This window comes from Suncus etruscus, chromosome 15 (genome assembly GCF_024139225.1).
Source record: "Suncus etruscus isolate mSunEtr1 chromosome 15, mSunEtr1.pri.cur, whole genome shotgun sequence".
NCBI lineage: Eukaryota > Metazoa > Chordata > Mammalia > Eulipotyphla > Soricidae > Suncus > Suncus etruscus.
In genome coordinates, this window is record NC_064862.1 from 73,251,789 (window position 1) to 73,273,292 (window position 21,504).

Here is a 21,504-nt window from a genome sequence, read left to right on the forward strand (position 1 = left end):
CGGTACCCCCTGGGCCTGGAGGCTGCTGATTACCCTGCAGGTCCCTGGCCCCCAGGCCATGGGGCTGACCCTTAGCCGAGTTTTGGCCAAACTCTCGGGTGCCACAGCCCAGCAAGCCCGAGTTGGTTGTGGGTGTGTCCCCACAGAGGACACAGAAGCAACCCCCAGACCTTGGGATAGCCTGGGATCCTGCTGGGGCAGGAATGTGTCAGTACAAACCACGGGTGTAAACCCCCTCCCAGCATAAGATTCGCCTTTTATGGTCCCCCAAGGTCATCCTGAACATCCTCCCCCATCCTTCAACCATGTGTTTCCTAGGGTATAACGATTTCCTTTCTTCATCAATGCAGAGGAGCACGCCTAGGGTGACTGGACCATCTGAGGACGTGGTCTACCAGGAGCCAGGGACATCCTGAAGCAGTTGAGTGTGTGGGTTAGGGAAGGCTTCCTGGAGGAAGAAGTGCTTAAGCTCTTTTATCTTCAGGTTTAGCTGTTCTCCCCCCCCCCCATACCCGGTGGTACTCAGAAGTAACTCCTGGCTCTGCACTCAGGAATCACTACTGGGGGGCTCTGGGGACCATATGGGATGCCAAGGATTGAACCTTAGCTGCTGTGCTATCCCTATGGCCCCGTGTGTTGTTGTTTTTTTTTTTTTTTTTTTTTTTTTTTTGTTTTTGGGCCACACCCGGCGGTGCTTAGGGGTTACTCCTGGCTCTACGCTCAGAAATCGCTTCTAGCAGGCTGGGGGGACCATATGGGACACCGGGATTTGAACCAATGACCTGCATGAAAGGCAAACGCCTTACCTCCATGCTATCTCTCCGCCCGCCCCCCCCACCGCCGTGTGCATTTTTAACTACCAAATCCATGTGGGTCTTGTATAAAGAAATGAAAATGGGGGGCCGGGCGGTGGCGCTGGAGGTAAGGTGCCTGCCTTGCCTGCGCTAGCCTAGGACGGACCGCGGTTCGATCCCCCGGCGTCCCATATGGTCCCCCAAGCCAGGAGCGACTTCTGAGCGCATAGCCAGGAGTAACCCCTGAGCGTCACCGGGTGTGGCCCAAAAACCAAAAAAAAAAAAAAAAAAAAAAAAAGAAATGAAAATGGTGGGCTGGAGAGATGGCATGGAGGTGGGGCATTTGCCTTGCATGCAGAAGGACAGTGGTTCAAAGCCCGGCATCCCATATGGTCCCCTGAGCCTGCCAGGAATGATTTCTGAGTGTAGAAGCCAGGAGTAACCCCTGAGCACTGCTGGATGTGACCCCAAAACAAACAAAAGAAAATGGTTTGGATTTTGGACCACACCCAGTTGTGTTCAGGGATTAGTCCTGGACTCTGCTCAGGGATCCCTCCTGGGGGAGTGTCATATGGGGTGCCAAGAATCAAACTGGGGTCAGCTAAGTGCAAAACAAACAGCCTTCTCACCGTGCTATTGCTCTGGCCCTTAGGCATGTATTTTTAACTACCTTGTCCCTGTGAAAATAGCTTTGAGAACCCTACAAATCTGTTCACACCAAGTAAAGAGGAAAGCGCCTGTGGTTTCAGGCCTGGATCGGGGACAGAGACGGCCCATGGTGCTCGGGCCCCTGTTCCTGGACTGTCTGCCCAGGTCAGCTGGGGACACGGGTCTTAACTGCTGGGCACGAGCATGTGCGCCATGGGCTGCTGCTCAGGGCCCTCTGTGCTGAAGCACTGGAAGAGAAGCCCAGAGGCCGAGCACACAGGAAGTTGGCATGGAGGGGGGAAGACTTGGCATGGCTGTTCCGGAAATGCGGGCGGCTGGGCACTGGGTGCTCATAAAGTGCTGGGGAGCCCCTGGCCTTCAGGCCTCAACTTAGGAGTTTGAACTTTCTTTCTCCTTTTTTGTTTTTGGGCTCAGTGATGCTTAGGGCTTACCCGACTCTGCACTCAGGAATCCTTCCTGGTAGACTCGGGACCAGATGTGGTCAGCAAAGTGCAAGCCAAGCACTCCTTCTGTTGGACATCTCTCCAGCCCTCTGAACTTTCTCTTGAAAGCTTCCAGGAGCAGGGGCTGAAGTGATAGCACAGCAGGGAGGGCATTTGTCTTGCACGTGGCCAACCTGGAATCTCATATGGTCCCCTAAGCCTAGCAGGAGTGATTCCTGAGTGCAGAACCAGGAATAACCCGAGTGCCATTGGGTATGGCCCAAAATTAAAACAACATGAGACCAGAGAGATAGCATGGAGGTAAGGCATTTGCCTTGCATGCAGAAGGTCGGTGGTTCGAATCCCAGCATCTCATATAGTCCCGAGCCTGCCAGGAGTGATTTCTGAGCATAGAGCCAGGAGTAACCCGAGGGAGGCCAAGAGTGACCCGAAAATCAAAACAACAACAAGTGCTTCCAGGAGCATCTGGGGAATCAGTTGGGGCAGGGCTGGACGTGAGGAGACTCAGGCCCAAGGGCAGACCTGGGAGCTACAGGAGAGAAAAAAACAATCCATTTTCCTTTGCGAGTGCATAAAGTATTCTGGGATCATGTGTCAGGGGGAGGGGGTCCTTCGAATACAAAGCAAAGAGACAGCAATGGGGTGTGTCCGGCTGGTTCTTCAGAGCAGTTACGCTGTAACCCCACTTCCTGACCCATACAATTTTCCTTCACTAGGAATCTGAGGTCAAAGGCATGCCAGCTGGGGCCCTGACCTGTGAGAAGGCTGCATGCTGGAGGTAGGGGACTGGCGACAGGACATGCATAGTGTCCACTGGCCATGGAGGCCCCTTGGGCAGGACCCATGGTTCAGCAGGTACTGGCCAGTGAGCCCCAATCTCATCCCAAATGCTTTAAAGTGGGTTTTGTTTGGATACCCAAGGATCACTCCTGGCTCTATGCAGTCCAGGGGTCATCCTGGTGGTACTGGTGGGACCATATAGGATGCTAGGGATGGAACCTGGTTATACCTTTGAGTGCTCAGAGGAACCTGCAGAACTGGGGCGTATGCTGGGGTCCCTGCACGTGAAGTTCTAAGTCCTGAAGTGTGTTTTGTAATGAATGGGAGGGGTCAGAGCAATAGCTCAGCCAAATAGGATGATTGCACTGCATGTGGCCAGGCTGGGTTCAATCCCTGGCACCCCATTGGTTCCCCCCAGCACCTGGTGACACTCAGGAGTATTTTTTGGGGGGTTGGGCGACACCGGCAGCATTCAGGGGTTACTCCTGGCTCTGCACTCAGAAATCTCGCCTGGCAGGCTCAGGAGACCATATAGGATGCTGGGGATTGAACCCAGGTCTGTCCTGGGTCGATTGCGTGCAAGGCATAAACATCCTACCACTATGCTATCTCTCCAGCCCCTCAGGAGTAATTTCAGAGAGCCAGGAGTAATCCCTGAGCATCATTGGGTATGGCCCCAAAACATAAATAACAGGGTAGTGGGCCACGGGAGGGCCCAAGGGGGCATTCAGGAGTCCTGGGGATGAGGGTGCAAGGGGAGGGTGTGGGTGAGGTGTGGACCCAGCTGTCTGAACTGTGGCGCAAGGAACTTTGTGATGTTTTAATGTTTATGGTTATAGCTTATTGTAGGGTCCCCTAGTACCTCAGTGCCCCCAAAACCTCACAGGATCCCCCCAGCACCACTCTGAGTGACCAGTGACCCTGAGCATCACTGGGTATCAATAGTGAAGCCCTTGAGAGAGGGTGGGGGGTGCAGGGAGTATGGGAAAGACAAGTGCCCCTGTGACAACACAGCTGGGGGTGGAGGGCTTCACCGGGAGGGGGCCTTGAACAGGGCGAGGGGAACCCTGTGTACATGCGTGGAGGAAGCAGCCTTGAGCAGGCAGTTCAGAGGACATCCCCACGGGGGCAAGCTGCTGTCCCTCTGGCACTGGGGCCTCTCTCTGACCTACCTACCCGGGCAGGGCTCCCCAGGGCCTAGCAAGGGGCCCCTCCAGTTCCCATGAATTCACAGTTTGCCAGAACAAGGAAGCGTTTGATTTATTTATAACAAAAACAGTTGTAACCTAATTCTCTCTTTTCAAAACAGAACCCTATAAACACACAAAGCGATCTCTATCTGGGGGAGGGGGGGAGGGGGCTGGGAGGAGAGCCAAGGTCTAAAGCCAGTGAAGAACCCAAAAGTTCTTTTTGAAAACTGTGTGGGGATGGGGTGGGGGGCACAGTTGCTCCCCGGCTCCAAATTAAGACACCAGGCAGCACCTGTGAAAACACATCCGGGGCCTGTCCTTAGGCTCTCCACGTCCGACTGGGGTCTGCCGTCAACTTAAGCTTCAGCCCCCATAAGTATGACGATGTCAGGGGCGCTGCAGAACCTGGAATCAAACAGAGGGCTTGATGGGGTTGGCCCAGAGTGCAGCCAGTTTCGGGCTGACACGGGATGCTTGGCAGGAGGTCACAGTCTGGAACCCCTCTCAGAAGGGGGGGGGGGCTGGGTCCCCAGCAAGGGAGTGCACAGATCTGCAGGCCTGACATTGGGCACCCCCAGTAAAAGCAGGTCCACAGTCTAGCCACCCAACAGTAGTGGGGGTACAGGAGGGGACAGAACAGCTCAGTTGTGCCCCAAGGGAACCAGACCCAAAAGATAGGGGTCCTGAGACCCCGCTGCATGTGGCGCCTGATGGGGACACATTAACCCCATCAACATCACATAGGAGGAGGAGGGCCAAGGGCAGCACAGTGGTGAGGATGCTGCCAACCTGGATTTGATCTCTGGCATCCCATATGGTCCCCAAGTGATACCTGAGCACCACCAGATATGGCCCGGAGCCCCCCTCAACTCAGAGGCAGTCAGTGTGGGGGGCTGCCCTAGAAACTGTGGGAGGAATGGCCTGTCTTTCCCGAGGAGTCAATGCCCACTGGAAACCGCCCAGGTCTGGGCGCACCTATAAATGTGGACAAGGGGCTTCAGGACAGTGGGCTGGCCCTGGGCGTCTCCCCTCAAGTCCCACACTCAGCAAAAGGCTTGGAGCAGGGGGACTACACTGGTTTGGGGGGCAGCTGTCCAGGACAGGGCAGGAGGGGAGGCTGTGTGAGCCAAGCCAACTTTGTTATCACAGATTCTCATAGTTTTGGAGTGCTACACACCTGGGATCACACCTGGCAGGCTCAGGGAATCATATGGGATGTTGGGGAGTAAGCCCAGGTCAGTCCTGTACAGTCCCAATGTACTATGGCTCCTGCCCCCTCGTCATATTCCTGCTACCTCTAGGCGGGTCTGGGGAGGCCCATGGTTATAAAAGTGTGGGTGAGCAAGTGAGAGACGGACCATGGAGTCTATTCCAGGAGACGGCAAGGAAGCGTGCCCTCCTCCTGGTCTGTATTATTCCTGGCCCCCCATTCCCAGGACTGTGGCTCTGAACTCTCATGAGACTCCGGGAGCAGCCGAAAGCAGACAGGAAGTTCAGAGACTACAAAGGCACCCAGGGGACTCGGAAGGGATCCAAGGGGGTCTAGAGAGGCCCCGAGGGACATATGCAACAAGGGACACTTCCGATGCTCAGTGAGAGGAGGGCTGGGCATAGACTGCAGCCAGCCACATCGGATGGGCCTGTAATCTCGCACAAAAAAGAGCCGTAATCAAAGAAGAGTGTGAAAGTGTAACCGAGAAGCCAAGCATGGAGCCAGGGGCGGGGGGTGGGGTGGGGCTAGGGGTGTGGGATGGGGTGTTGGGGCTGAAACCCGAGGCCCAGGCTGGGATCTGGGATGGGGCACAGTCTCCCACGCCCCACAAGCAGAGCAGATGGATGGCGAGTCTCAGCCTGCACTGTCAGGACCATCACCCCCAACACAGGACAATGTCCCCACACTGAGCAAAAGGCACTTGCTGTGTGTCTGTCAGAACCTGCAGATGGGGGAAGGGGCTGCCCTGGCCAGCCCAATGCCTTCCTTTTTGGGGGAATACCTGAATGTGGTACTTGGGGGTCAATAAGGTGCTGGGGCTGAACCCAGGAATCCCCACGCCCTCTAGCCCTTTTTTCTTTTCGGGCTACACCCTGTGATGCTCAGGGCTGGGGTGCTGGGAATTGAACCCAAGTTAGTTGTGTGCAAGGCAAATGCCCCACCTCCCATACTCTTGGTTTTGTTTTTTTTTTGTTTGTTTGTTTTGGATCACACCTGGGGGCGCTCAGGGGTTCCTCCTGGATCTGTGCTCAGAAATCGCTCCTGGCAGGCATGGGAACCATACAGGATGCTGGGATTCAAACCACAGTCCTTCTGCATGCAAGGCAAATGCCCTATCTCCATGCTATCTCTCCCCCCCCCCATACGCTTGCTCCAGTCCCCCTCCCAACCTCTGAAGGCTGGAGGGTCTGGCTGATGGGGGCTGGTGTTGGGGTGCAAGGGGCCTGGTGGGCTGAGTGTCTGTCTGTGCTGAAGGGACCCGAGGCCCATGGAGGACAGAGTTGGCCCCTTCCTGGCCTTTTCCTGTCCAGCCCTTGATGAGCCCCCAGGACAGGGTGGCAGCGACAGCCGGGGGACAGGGCCAGGCTCACAGCTGCGTCCTCAGCTCACACACTTGAAAGGCGCCGGAAATGTTCTGGTTGGCAGGGGCAGGAGAGGGGCCAGGGCAGGCCAGAGGCCCCCACACTTCCATCTGGGCCCTCTGCAGCCACAGGGACGTCCCAGTACTGAGTCCTTTCCTGATTCTCTAGTCACTGTGTTTGCTCTTCACCTGTGCCCCAGCTTCCCTAGGCTGAGCTCCCCCCTCAGTGGCAGCCTCAAGCCCCAGCTGCCAGGATAGACACAAGGGGAAAACGAAGACCCCCGACTGTGTGGAGCAGGAGGGGGGTGGCAGGGGCTGGAGGCAGCCAGGGAATGTGCGGGCATCCTCCCAGGGAGGTGGGTCAGGAAGAGGGGAGCTATTTCCAGACACACGACAAAGGGGCGACTCCCAGGCCAGGGCTGAGCACTGGCATCTCACGGAATCCCAGGGATCAAGCGCCTGAAACAGGGGCCTCCTGTGACCCCGGGGGAATGCGGAGCTGGCCCAGCTCTCTCCCCACCCCCTGGGAATGTGTGTCTGCTCCACAGAGGGGAAGAGAAGGAGAGACGAGAGACGGGGGGGATTGGGGGGTGGATGCATGTATAAGGATCACTAAAACGTGGGCTAGAGTTGGGGGCTCAGAGTTGCATGTGGGTCTCTGTCTCCCAGCTGGACCCTCCGATGGTGGAGGAGGGAAAGTCCATTCTCCACAGCCAGCTGGGCCTGCTCCTATGTCCCAATGAGAATTCCAGAGGGCTCTGCATTTGTCAGTTCGCCTGTCCACCTCAGGAAACCTTTTCCTGAAGGTGCTGGGATATTGACCAGAAGCTCAAACCTCAATCTTCGTTTTTTTTTCTGGGGAGATAGTGGGCTCAAAGACGACTCCCAGCTCAGTGACCCCCGCATGGTGCTGGGGACCCTCCCTGAAATGCTAGGGACCACATCCAGGCATCCTGTGTGTAGGGTGGACAAACGCCCAAACCCCTCAAGCCACCTGCCTGGTCTCAAGAGCTCTGGTTGCGGAACCCTGGCACCTGGGGTTAGCTGAGGGCCAGTTCCAGACACAGGAGGGTCTCCCCAGGGAAGGGAACCCCCCACGTGGGACCAGGAACCAGACTCTCCCTCGGCAGGAAGGGAGTGGATGAGGCAGAGGCTTGGGGGATCCTTCTGCAGGATCCAAGTGCCTGCGAGCAACACCCCCTTGTCAGCAGGGCTCTGTAATCCTGGGTAGAGCAGCTATTCCCCACTGGGGGTCATAGCACGAGGTGAGGGGATGGGGGAATTCTGTGGGAAAGGGGGCTTGAAACCACCATGGGGGGCGGGGGGAAAGGACTGGAGCCACTGGGAATGGTGGGTGTAGGGAAACAGGATTCCAGAAGGCCTAGTCTGAGAGTGCAGCAACCTTTCCTAAGATGTTCCCAGAAACCTGTCCCAGCACCCTCATGCCTCTTGCCCTGACAGGGACCATGGAACAACAAAGTGCCCGGCTGGGTGCCGGCAGCTATGTCTCGAGTAGCTGTGTCTCAGGGCGCTGTCCCAGGGGCCCTGGGGCCAGGACAGGTCGAGTGGAGGGATAAAGGGGAATATAGGGGTCCAGATGGAGGGCAGGGGCCAGGGAGCAGGGCACGAAGGGGCCTATTGCCAGTGTGGCTGCTGGCAACCCCAATGCTCCTCCCTCATCCCCTTTGACTTCTCCAACGGTGCCCACTTATCTCCCCACCCAGCATGTGCTTGGGCAGGTGATTTGAGTTCCCTTCATTTTCCTCACTAACAGCCTGAAGGTGGGGGCTGGATCTCTCATGTTCTGGGGCCTCCAATGTCTGGGAATCTTCTCTAAGGAGAGTGCAGGTGCTAGGACCCCATGTGCAATGTCTGGGCGGAAACCTGGGAGCAGGAAGTCCCAAAGTAGGTGTCAGGGATGAGGTTCATAGGGTTGTGGAGTACAGAAAGGCATGAGAAGAATCCAGAAAAACAGCTGCTGGACCAGCGCCCTCTCACCTGTCAGAGTGCTGGACCTGGGGACAGGGGCAGCACCTGGGGGGCATTTTCTGTATATACCCTTAAAGACAAACTGACTCTGGGGTCAGAGCCATAGCACAGCGGGCAGGGCAGGGAGGGCGTTTTCCTTGCACATAGCTGACCCAAGGTTCGATCCCTGGCATCCCATAGGGTTTCGGAGCACTGCCGGCTATGACCCCCAAACAGACATAAGGGACAGACTTTGGGGGTGCAGTGTGAAAGGGACCCGGGTGTGGCCTTCAGATAACCTAACACTTCTGTCCATGGTAGGAAATCATGTTTCCCTAGCTCTGTACCCTCCTGTCCTGAGCCTTGGGGTCATGGGTGGGGGGGTCTTCCCAATCTCCTGTTCCATTGGGGGTATCCCCAGAGCCCCCACCTCTGTCCACGCTCTACTGTAATTCCTCAGTTCTCCGACCCGCCGGCATCCTGGTCACATGGGGCGAACATTCGGTGGTACATGTCTTTCTCCTTGTCCACGTAGTCCTGGTATGAGCTGTGGGGGGACACGAAGTTCAGTAAGCAGAAGGCGCCACCTGGCGGTCGACACAGGAGCTGCAGGTAGGTACGGGAGGCTCAGCAGTTCCCACCCTCTGTTGGAAGTGGAAGTGGGTCCTGGAGCTGCCAGGCTCAGACTGGGACTGGATGGGCTGAGAAATGCTCCTGCTCAGTGGTTCCTGTCTGATGGAGGATTTTCTTGCCAACAAATGATGAGATTTTAACTCCCTCTAGCCCATCATAAAATTTTTTAATCTGGGGGGGGGGGGTCACAGAGAGGTAGTAGCACAATGGTAAGGCATTTGCCTTGCACACGGCCGACCGGGATAGACCTGGGTTCGATTCCCAGCATCCTACATGGTCCTGAGCATTCCAAGAGCAATTTCTTTTATTTTGTTTGTTTGTTTTGGGGCCACACCTGGTGACACTCAGGTGTTACTCCTGGCTACGTGCTCAGAAATTACTACTGGCTTTGGGGACCATAGGGGACGTCGGGGATCAAACCGCAGTCTGTCCTGGGTCAGCCTCATGCAAGGTAAATACCTTATTGCTTGCACTACTACTAGCCCTCCTCTAGGAGCGATTTCTGAGTGCAGAGCCAAGAGTAACCCCTGAACACTGCCAGGGGTGGCCCAAAAACCGAAATAAAATTTTTTTAGGCTTCAGAGCAATAGTGCCGCGATAAGGCATTTGCCTTGCACGCGGATGACCCAGGATGGACCTTAGTTCTATCCCTGGCGTCCCCTATGGTCCCCCCCAAACCAGGAGCGATTTCTGAGCCCACAGCCAGAAGTAACTCCTGAGCGTCACAGGGTGTGACCCAAAAACAAAACAAAAAAAGAAATCGCTCCTGGCAGGCTCAGGACCATGTGGGATGCTGAGAACCGAACCCAGATCCATCCTGGTCGGCCGTGTACAAGGCAAATAAATACCTTACCCCTGTACTACCTCTCCTCGTCCCTCCCCAGATTAAAAATTTAATGGTGGGCTAGAGGGAGTTAAAATCTCACCATTTATTGGTGAGAAAATCCTCCATCAGACAGGAGCCACTGAGTGGAAGCATTTCTCTGCCCAATCAGTGTCACCAGGCCCCAAAACTAACAAAAAAAAAAACAAAAAAAAATTAATCAGTATTTTTTTGGGGTCACACCCAGCAGTGCTCAGGGGTTACTCCAGGCTCTACACTCAAATCGCTCCTGGTAGGCTCGGGGGACCATATGGGATGCCGGGATTTGAATCACCGTCCTTCTCCATGCAAGGCAAATGCCCCACCTCCATGCTATCTAATACTAATCAGTATTTTTTTTTGGAACATTTATTTTAGTTTTGCAGTCACGTCTAGTGGCGCTCAGGGCTTACTCTGGGCCCAGAGATAATACTCCTTTTTTCCATATGGGGTGCCAGGGACTGCACCCAGGTCAGCCACATGGAAGAAAAGCCCTTTTCTTGCTGTACAATTGCTCTGGACTCCCTCCAGGAAACCTAACTGTGGGTGTGTTCTGTGAGGCCTGAACTGTATGGGCAAAACACATACCTCAGATGGTGTTTCTTTTAAAAAATTTGGTGTAGGGGACTGGAGCAACAGCATAGCAGGAAGGCATTTGCCTTTCAGGCAGCTCACCCAGGTTCGATCCCTGGCATCCCATATGTTCCCACAAGCATGCCAGGAGTGATTTCTCACTGCAGAATCAGGAATAACCCCTGAGCACTGCCAGGTATGGCTCCAAACCCCAAAAATTGTTTTTAAAAAAGTAAAACTTGAGGGGGCCGGAGAGATAGCATGGAGGTTAAGGTGTTTGCCTTTCATGCAGGAGGTCATCAGTTCGAATCCCGGCGTCCCATATGGTCCCCCGTGCCTGCCAGGAGCAATTTCTGAGCGTGAAGCCAGGAATAACCCCTGAGCACTGCCGGGTGTGACCCAAAAACCAAAAAAAAAAAAAAAAAAAAAAAAAGGGGCCGGGTAGGTGGCGCTGGAGGTAAGGTGTCTGCCTTGCAAGCGCTAGCCAAGGAAGGACCGCGGTTCGATCCCCCGGCGTCCCATATGGTCCCCCCAAGCCAGGGGCGATTTCTGAGCACATAGCCAGGAGTAACCCCTGAGCGTCAAACGGGTGTGGCCCAAAAACCAAAAAAAAAAAAAAAAAAAGGTAAAACCTGAAAGGAATAGAGTGGTGGGACGTTTGCCTTGCACATACTAACCTAGGACGGACCAGGGTTCAATCCCGGCATCCCATATGGTCCCCCGAGCCAGGAGCGATTTCTGAGCACATAGCCAGGATAACCCCTGAGCATCACCGGGTGTGGCCCAAAAACCAAAAAATAAAAACAAATAACAAGGGGCCGGTGAAGTGGCGCTAGAGGTAAGGTGTCTGCCTTGCAAGTGCTAGCCAAGGAAGGACGGTTAGATCCCTCGGCGTCCCATATGATCCCCCCAAGCCAGGGGCAATTTCTGAGCACTTATCCGGAGTAACCTCTGAGCATCAAATGGGTGTGCCCCCCCCAAAACAAAAAACAACTTGGAGTGGCCTATGTCTGGCGACACTCAGGAGTCACTCCTGGCAGTGCTTAGGTGACCATGTTGGGCTGGCAATCAAACCAGGCTTGGCTGTGTGTCAAGGAAACGCCCCACTCACGGCACGATGTATCCAGCCTCCTCACATGTCGGAGTCTGCGAATCAGAGAGCATTAGCAGTCACATGGCAGGCCCCTAAACCAAAAATACCCCCCAAACAAAACAAAACGGCAGGTATACCAGCGGAGACTGATTGGGGCGACACCCACACCCGAGTGGACAGCCTCCATGTTTCCTACAAGCACCAATACCTCTCTGACCACAGTTCTCCGGATACAGGTGACCGCAGTGAAGTCCGACTGGGTCTTGGCCCTGCAGCCAGCTAGCCTTAATGATTCTCTGCTGGTGGCACATAGTGTAGTGTAACCAAAGGACAGAGACCTTTGGGAACCTGAGCACCGCTCCCCATATCCCCAGGGAAAGGGCAGGAATCGGAGATACTTTCCCTCACTGCCCCATGGAGAGCCTCACCGGACACTTCACCCGGTCAGCAAATGGTGAGCCAGGGGCTCCTCACCTGGCCAGTTTGAGCAGCTCGTTGTTGATGTCGTGGTTGAATGGCTGCTCCTTCTGTGCTCGCACCAGGAAATCCCGGGCCTTCTGGTACTCGGTCATGAGGTGACAGGCCTGTGGACCCCAGGCATTGGTGTCCCCTTGCATGCTGGCCTGCCAGGATACCTGCCACCTGCCCGCCCAACCGCCCCTTGCACCCTGCTCACCTGCCCGCAACGGAACAGGGCCTTGGCATTCCTGTGGTCGATGGTCAGTGCCTGCTCGCCATAGCGCAGGGCCTTGGGTGGCTGATCCAGCTTCAGGTAGGTGAAGGACAGGTTCAAGAGGACCAGCAGCTTGGCTGACTCAACCAGGTGCTGCTGCCCAGGAGGTGCTGAGCGACGTTGCAACAGCTGGAGGGCCTGTGCATGGGGAGAGGGGGCGGGCGGCTAGAGGGGACATCTTGCACACATACGCACACACACAAAGCTGCAGGGTAAGTTTGTTGGTGTGCGCACACGTGGCATTCTTGTATCCCTGCAAACCCGCTATAAAAAGGAAGTTCCTTGGGGTGGAAAGCCCTGCATGAGACTAGGGGCGACACACTCCAGTGGCAGGCAGACCCCGTGGTCTCCCAGCCCAGCGTTCAGCACCCTTTCAAGCCTGCTGAGTGTCTGAGCATTTAACTAAGCAGAACTACAGAGGCAGAAGTCGAGTCTGAGCCACAGCACACACAGAATCACCCGTGCCCTGGTTCTTACTGCTGGGGGAGGTCACACCCAGGGGAGCCCAAAGGGTCTGGCTGCTCCTGGTTCTATGCTCAGGAGTGAAACTTGAAAGTGGGCCATATGAGAGTGTTGGGGATCAAATCAGGATTGCCTAACAAGATAAGCACTTAAGAGCCCGGAGAGATAGCACAGCAGTGTTTGCCTTGCAAGCAGCCGATCCAGGACCAAAGGTGGTTGGTTCGAATCCCGGTGTCCCATATAGTCCCCCGTGCCTGTCAGGAGCTATTTCTGAGCAGACAGCCAGGAGTAACCCCTGAGCACTGCCGGGTGGGGCCCAAAAACAAAAAAAAAACAAAAAAAAGATAAGCACTTAAGGGCTGGAGAGATAGTAATGTGGGGAGGGCATTTGCCTTGCACGCAGCTGACCAGGATTCAATCCCTGACATCCCATTAAGGTCCCTCAAGCTTCATAGGAGTAATTGTGTTCATTTTGGTGCCACGGAAGCTCCAGTGGGGTCTGTGTAACATGGCGAAAGCCATGCTCTCAGACCTGAGGCAAAAGCTTCACGGGGGCCGGAGAGATAGCATGGAAGTAAGGCGTTTGCCTTGCATGCAGAAGGTCGGTGGTTCGAATCCCCGCATCCCATATGGTCCCCTGAGCTTGCCAGGAGCGATTTCTGAGCATAGAACCAGGAGTAACCCCCAAGCGCTGCCAGATGTGACCCAAAAACCAGAAGAAAAAAAAGGCTTCATGGAAGTTAGTCTCCTGGAACAGTAGCAGGTGGTCCGGGAGCAAGAAAATATTCCCCATGTCATGCACTGTGCTTCTGGGAACAATGCTGATTGTTTTTCTTTCTCTCTCTCTTTTTTTTGGGCGGGGGGGTCACACCCGGCAGCACTCAGGAGTCATTCCTGGCTCTACACTCAGAAATTGTCACTGGTGGGGCCGGGCGGTGGCGCTAAAGGTAAGGTGCCTGCCTTGCCTGCACTAGCCTTGGACAGACCGAGGTTCAATCCCCCGTTGTCCCATATGGTCCCCCAAGCCAGGAGCAACTTCTGAGCACATAGCCAGGAGTAACCCCTGAGCGTTACCGGGTGTGGCCCAAAAACCAAAAAAAAAAAAGAAATTGTCACTGGCGGGCTCCAGGGACCATATGGGATGCCAGGATTTGAACCACCATCCTTCTTCATGCAAGTGTGCTATCTCTCCAGCCCAAGATTGTTTTTCCTGGGGCCGGGCAGTGGCGCTAAAGGTAAGGTGCCTGCCTTGCCTGCGCTAGCCTTGGACGGACCTCGGTTTGATCCCCCGGTGTCCCATATGGTCCCCCAAGCCAGGAGCAACTTCTGAGCACATAGCCAGGTGTAACCCCTGAGCAATGCCGGGTGTGGCCCAAAAACCAAAAAAAAAAAAAAAAAAAGATTGTTTTTCCTACTCCATGCTACAGTAACCTGAGAACACTGGGTTCTATAGAAAATCCACAATATAATTATTTGAGAACACGTTAATGATTTTACGAATCACACAGAAACTTCCGAGAATGATTTTTTAAAAAAGCCTTTAGCAGAAAATCAAGGAATGTTGCTTAAAAGCTATCACTAATATTCTTTTTTTTGGGGGAGGCCACACCCGGCGGTGCTCAGGGGTTAGTCCTGGCTGTCTGCTCAGAAATAGCTCCTGGCAGGCACGGGGGACCATATGGGACATAGGGATTCAAACCAACCACCTAGGTCCTGGATAGGCTGCTTGCAATGCGAACACCACTGTGCTATCTCTCCGGGCCCATCACTAATATTCTTAAGAACAATAATAGTAAGAATCATTTAGCCACAACTTTGAATCAGTTATAAATAGAAAAGTCTCTGCTAGAAGAATCTAGGGAAAAGCCCATAGCATAAAACCTGACAGCTGGAGACACTTGAAGGACTGTGACAGATTCATATGAGTGTCCCTATAATAAGGCAGAAATAGATCAGATAAAGAAAACAGGATTTTGGGGCCAGAGAGATAGCATGGAGGTAAGGCGTTTGCCTTTCATGCAGGAGGTCAACAGTTCGAATCCCGGTATCCCATATGGTCCCCCGTGCCTGCCAGGAGCAATTTCTGAGCCTGGAGTCAGGAATAACCCCTGAGCACTGCCGTGTGTGTGTGTGTGTGTGTGTGTGTGTGTGTGTGTGTGTGTGTGTGTGTGTGTGTGTGTGTGTGAGAGAGAGAGAGAGAGAGAGAAGAGAAGGGGGGGAGGGGAGGGGAGGGGAGGGGAGAGGATTTCTTATGTTCCCAAGAAAAAGCAAGGCACATGATGGTTATATCTAATACAGGGCAAAAGATGGGAACCACCTATATATAGGACCCAGCGATGGCGAAACTATGGCACGCATGCCAGCGGTGGCACGCAAAGGCTTCGCAGCTGGCACTCGGGAAGGTCCACAATTAAGATAAGCGGCACAGTGGGAGGCGACTGTGATACAAAAATCTTGTTAAGGTTTAATTGACATGCTGGCACTTTGAGGAAATTTTGTGCAGTTTTGTGCGGCAGTTTGGGCACTCGGGCTCATGAAGGTTAGTCATCACTGGACTAGACTATGGCCCACTTAGCATAGGATTAACTACACCTGATCCCTCACCTTATACAGGAGTGTATGATGAGGCTGGTAACAGAGGAGTGGTGCATGAAGGAAAAAGAGTGTCTTATTATAAATTGCCCTTTTTAGAAATACTATTTTTTTTTTTTGTGGTTTTTGGGTCACACCCGGCAGTGCTCAGGGGTTACTCCTGGCTCCATGCTCAGAAATTGCTCCTGGCAGGCACAGGGGACCATATGGGACGCTGGGATTCGAACCGATGACCTCTTGCATGAAAGGCAAACGCTTTACCTCCATGCTATCTCTCCAGCCCCTAGAAATACTATTAAGAGCAATGCCTCTTTCATTTCATTTTACACAGGAACAAAAGGATTTACTAAACGGTGGCGCTAAAGGTAAGGTGCCTGCCTTGCCTGCGCTAGCCTTGGACGGACCGCGGTTCGATCCCCCGGTGTCCCATATGGTCCCCCAAGCCAGGAGCAACTTCTGAGCACATAGCCAGGAGTAACCCCTGAGCGTTACCGGGTGAAAAAAAAAAAAGCAAATAAAGGCTGTGAAAGGCTTGGACCAAAGCAGTACATGAATGGAGACCTAAATCTGGACCCCCAGACATAGATTTAAAATGGTGGATTTATAACATATTAAATATAATAAAAATCTTGCTTACCAGCTCAAGTTGCTAAAAATCAAGTAAAGATTAACCACCATTAACCACTAGTCTTAGGTCATATAGTTAATATAGACAATCACCAGAGTGCCATTGTTTAGATCTGATTATTGATGAGGTCAGCATGCTTAGAAAATTGTTAATGGGCCCGGAGAGATAGCACAGTGGCGTTTGCCTTGCAAGCAGCCAATCCAGGACCAAAGGTGGTTGGTTCGAATCCTGGTGTCCCATATGGCCGCCCGTGCCTGCCAGGAGCTATTTCTGAGCAGACAGCCAGGAGTAACCCCTGAGCACTGCCGGGTGTGGCCCAAAAAAAAAAAATTGTTAATGTGTTGAAATGAAGAACCTGTAAATTGATGTATTTTGATTTTTTGCCAATATCCTGCTGTTAAATGTATGAAATAAATGCAGTTGCTCTGTAGTGGAGGCTCAAACCAAAGCTCTTAGCCACTTTCCAGCACTCAAGACTTCAAGTCTTTTGTTACGGCGACCCCTTGCCCACCTGTCTTCCGAGGAGGACCTGAGTGCTACCCTCCAACGGCTGAGCGGTCTGCGGCATTTTGGGGTCACACCTGGCAGTGCTCAGGGATCACTCCTGGCAGGCTCAGGGGACATATGGGATGCTGGGAATCCAACCATGTCAGCTGCATTCACGCATTTGCCCTACCCACTGTGCTATCACTCTGGCACCCACAGGAGTAATGTCTGAGGGCAGAGCCAGAAGGAACCCCTGAGCACTGCTGGGTGTGGCCCAGAAACAAACAAAAAGCAATGACAAAAAAAGTCTGTCTGGGGTGGAGATAGGGCATTTGCCTTGCATGCAGAAGGATGGGGGTTCGAATCCCAGCATCTCATATGGTCTGCCAGGAGCCTGCCAGGAGCGATTTCTGAGCATAGAGCCAGGAGTAGCCCCTGAGAACTGCCGGGTGTGACCCCAAATCAAGTCTGTCTGGCCCTGCACCATTAATTGGCACAATTTCATTTATTTCTTTGGTTTTAGGGCCACACCTGGCAATGCTCATGAGTTACTCCCGGCTCCGCACTCAGGGATCATTGCTGATGGTGCTCAGGGGACCACATGGTATGCCTAGGATAGAACCTGGGTCAGCTGCATGTAACTCAAATGCCCTGCCCGCTGTTCCAGCCCCCATAAATGGGTGAAATATGCAGTGAAATACAGTTCAGCAAACCTACAGAGCCCTGGCCAGTGGAACACAAACTGAGGGCCTGAGTGGGTGAGTTGAGGGCTTGAAACTCTGCACTGACCGTCAGCGATATTCCTGCTCCATGGACTGAGTGTGGTCAGGGAATGAAGGGAAAGCACCACAGGATTTCAGTCGGCTGGGAGGCTGCAGACTCTGAGTCACCACACAGATGCTGAACTGAACTGACAGTTCAACTCGGCTTAATGGGGAAGCCGGTCTTCAAGGCCTCAAAGGGGCCGGAGCAGGTAGGATGTTTTCTTTGCATATGGCCAACCCAGGTTCGATCCCCGGCACCTCATATGGTCCCCCCGAGCCTGCCAGGAGTGATTTCTGAGTACAGAGCCAGAAGGAACTCAAGGCCTGCCAGGGGTGGCCCCAAACCCAAAGACCTCAGAGACCACAGTTTCTTAGCTTTACTGTCCAAAGCACAACAAATAAATAAATAAAAATAAACAGGCTTGCAGTACAAGTACTGTACAAGTACAGTACAATGGGGCTCTTGCCTTACATAGACCAATCTGGTCCTGAGTGAGCTTGCCAGGAGTGATCCCTGAGTACACGGGCGTGGCTCACCCCCAAATTGCTATTGCTCAGAGTCAGCCTTCTGGCCCTAAGCCTGTAATTCTTTAATCAAGTATCCCTGAGCTCAGACACATATGGATGCCGGGGATGGATCACGTGCAGGGCAGAGGCCACAGAGGCATGTTCTCAGCCTGAGCCTTTCCCACCCCCCTGTCCAGGTGTGGCTCCTTTCAGCAAGACCATTCTGAGTCTCCAACTACTTCCTAGGCCTCCTTACCCGTTTGTATCTCTTTTTGGCGTCGTAGAAGCGGTTCTGGCGGAACAGATAGTTGCCAAACTCACGCTCGGTGGCCGCCACCTTCAGCACCTTCTGGAGCGGGAACTGGTCTTGTTGGCCCTGAAATGCAGGAAAGAGGCATCAGCGGCCCAGGCTGCATCACAGCCCCCAGTTTTTTCTAGAGCAGAGGTCGGCAACCTGCGGCTCCCGAGCCACATGTGGCTCTTTTTTCCTTGGTTTTTGGGCCACACCCATTTGACGCTGAGGCTATGTGCTCAGAAATAGCTCCTGGCTTGGGGGGACTATATGGGATGCCAGGGGATTGAACCGCGGTCTGTCCTACGCTAGTGCTTGCAAGGCCCCCACAAGTGGCTCTTTACACTTTTAATCTGGCTCTTCTGTGTGCCGGGTTGCCGCTCTAGGAGTCAGGACTCTGCTCCTAGCCTCTGTCAGTGCGCTCCCTGTGTGGCTCTCAAAATAAATTTCAATCATGGTTTTGGTGAGATTTGGCTCAGTTGAAAAAAAAAGGTTGCCGACCACTGCTCGAGAGGATCACCCCTGTCTGCTCCCCGGGGGCCAGATTACTGACCTCCCACATATTCGACTTCCCCCGCTTTCCTCCCAGGTGCACTGACTTGGGCAGCGCCTGAGAGTCAACCGCACTGCCCATCAGTGGTGGCGTTGGGGTCCAGCATGCAAAGCTACACCCCCCAGAGTTCACTTTATTATTTGGGGGGACTTTGGGCCACACCAGGTGGTGCTCAGGGCTTACTCCTGGCTCTGTGCCAGGAATCACTCCTGGCGGGTAACAGGGTCAGAACCAACGCTCCTATCTCAGTGCAGTCCCAAGCAGCTCTCACTCCCACGCACACCCAAGTCCCTGGAACCCCCAGCATCCCCAAAATAAAACCCAAAACAAAAACCTTAATGGCTCCCCCATTCATGAGCTCCCAAGGCAGGACCTGTGGGGAACTGACCCTCTGGCCCAGCACCAGGCTGAGAGTGACTTGAAAAGTCGCTCAAACTGCTGGTCCTGAGTGAGGCTAGTTATCTCAGAAGTTGTTGGGATGCTGCATTACCATGGGGGTGTGTGTGTGTGTGTGTGCAGGATCTGAACCCCTTTCGAAACTCACAGCTGAAAGCGCACAGAACTTGTCCGACTCCGCTGAGTCCAGAAAGTCAAGCAGCTCGATCTCGAAGAGGACGGTGCTGTTCGGGGGGATCAGTGGGGGGCAGCCCATGGCGCCGTAGGCATAAGGTGGCGTGAAGAGGAACCGGGCCAGCTCCCCCTTGCGCATGCTCAGGAGGCCCAACTCCATGCCCCACAGAGTGATGTCTGCAAGGTAGAAGCCGGGCGCTAGGAACCCCACTTCTACCTGGAGCTTACCTTGAGACCCACCCTGGTGACCATTGTGGCCTTCAGGCCCCGCTGCCTCCCAACCCCTCAAGTGATCTGAACTTTGTGCTAACTGGTCCCCTCCAACCCAGCTACCTCATCTTGTGCAAATGCCTCCAACTCAGACCCAGCACCTCCCGGGTTTTCCTGGCCCACTAACACCTGCTCGTGGAACTCAGGGCTTGCTCCAGGCAGGGCCTAGCTGGCAGTCATGCCACCCACTGAGGATCCCTCCCCACTAATTACCCCCTTCCCAAGCCCTTAAGTCCAGCCACTAAAGCCACCAGGCAGTTGTTCTAGCTCCCAAGGGCTTCGCTTCTGCAGGGGAAGGTAACACCCCCCCCAAACACCTTTCTCCTACTCCAAGACCTCGTGCCTCAGTTTCCCCAGTCCTGTGGTGACAACGTACCATGCCCCAGTTTCATGAGTCTCGGCGTTTTCCTGCAGTAATTCGAGTCAAAAGGCTTGTCCATATGTTCCAGGTATCCAGAGTATTTCACTGTCACAGGGGAACAGACCAGTCAGTCATACATTATCCAGTGGTGCCCCACACCCTGGGGAGACAGACCCTAGTGCTAAAACAGCGCATTGAGCCCCTTAAAGCACCCTAAAGCCTGCAAGAGAGGCCTCCCTCGCCCCACAACAGCGAAATGGGAATTTGCTGCCCTCCAGAGACAAACCCCACATACTGAGCACCGACGCATCAGGGGTCACCAGCTCCCCGGAGCCCTCCCGGATGACATCCTTCAGCACGCCTCGGTCCCCGGAGATGTCCAGCATCCTCTGACGTATCTGGTACGAAGAATTGGGGGTGGGAACACAAAGCACCTCAGTGCCCGATAAGGGCACCCACACACACCCCACCCCACTCTCAATCTTTTTTTGTTTTGTATTTTTTTTGGGGGGGGGCCACACCCTGTGACGCTCAGGGGTTCCTCCTGGCTCTGAGCTCAAAAATCACTCCTGGCTGGCTTGGGGGACCATAGGGGACGCAGAGAGGTAGAACCGTGGTCCGTCCTAGGCTAGAGCGTGCAAGGCCTTAGACGCCCTACCGCTTGCACCATCGCTCCAGCCCCATTCCTCTCCATCTTGAGGGGCTCTGGGTGTCTGCTTCCTCTTGAGCCCCCAACTCCCAGCAGTGTGCCCGGTTTCCCCAGCCCACACGGTCAACCCTGGAGGTTCCGCAAGGCCGTGGTGCCCCCTTCCCACCTTGCACTCTGCTCCCCAAAGCGGCATTCTGTTCTCGCGCAGCGGGAAGCTGCTCGGGGCCAACAAGCCGCCAACCGCCAAAGGGAACCTGGGAGGGAGCTCAGGGCACGTGGGCAGGGGCGGACCTGGAGGCGGGGCCTGATAAGAGGCAGGGCCTGGATTGGAGGGCCCACCCCAATTCAGGCCCGCCCCTTATCATAGGCCCCGCCCAGGGCTGGGTGCAGGGCATGGAGATGTGGCCCACCCCCCCATCTCGTGGGACATTTGGGCATGGCTTGGGTTTTGCTTAGGCAACTGAGTGGGGTGGGGTGGGGTGAGGTCAGGTGAGGATGTGGGGTAGAGGGGGATTAACCCCAAAGGGTCTATATGCTGTGGAGCAAGGTGGGGCCAGTTGGGGCTCCACTTCAATGCCACGTGGCTCACGTGTCTTCCCGCCCCCAACCACGTGGAGAGAAGGCAGGAAGATGTGGGTGCACGGAGCCAGGCCCAGATGGGCCTGTGCATTAATAAAACCACTGCTGGGGCAGCAGCAATCATAGCTCAGCGTAGGCCGTTTGCCTTGCATGTGGGCCAAGTTCGATAAAACAAACAAAATATCACCACTGCACTTACAATCTCTTTTCCACACTTCCTCCTCCTCTCTCTGCATCCTCCTCCGCTGCAGAACCTAAAGTTTTGTTTGTTTTTTTTGTTTCTTTTTGGGCCAACCCAGGGGTTACTCCTGGCTCAAATTACTCCTGGTCTCTGTTGATCATATGAGATGCCGAACTCAGGTCAGCCTCGTGCAAGGCAAATGCCCTATCCTCTGTGCTGTGGCTCCGGCCTGAACTTACTTTGTGGTGGTTGTTTTGTTTTTGGGTTTTGGGCCACACCCAGCAGCGCTCAGAGGTTAC

At 54.3% G+C, this 21,504-nt stretch overlaps 1 protein-coding gene across 1 annotated transcript; it reads right to left on the reverse strand.

Annotated features, from left to right (window-relative positions):
• Positions 1-8,873: 8,873 nt before the first annotated feature.
• Positions 8,874-20,206, reverse strand: FKBP6 (FKBP prolyl isomerase family member 6 (inactive)). The gene is made up of 7 exons (XM_049787896.1): positions 20,092-20,206; positions 19,812-19,901; positions 19,140-19,342; positions 18,007-18,126; positions 12,255-12,449; positions 12,053-12,162; positions 8,874-8,964 (listed from the first exon to the last, which is right to left on the reverse strand). Exons 1-7 carry the CDS (start codon positions 20,180-20,182, stop codon positions 8,874-8,876), a joined length of 900 nt encoding a protein of 299 aa, XP_049643853.1. The 5' UTR covers positions 20,183-20,206.
• Between the last annotated feature and the right edge of the window lie 1,298 nt (positions 20,207-21,504).

Coding starts and splice junctions, on each gene's coding strand:
- FKBP6 (XM_049787896.1), bottom strand. CDS start 20,182: ATGCTGGACATCTCCGGGGACCGAGGCGTGCTGAAGGATGTCATCCGG. Junction 19,343..19,811: donor ACTCATGAAACTGGGGCATG/GTACGTTGTCAC, acceptor TCTACCTTGCAG/ACATCACTCTGTGGGGCATG. Junction 12,163..12,254: donor CCCTGTTCCGTTGCGGGCAG/GTGAGCAGGGTG, acceptor TGGGGTCCACAG/GCCTGTCACCTCATGACCGA.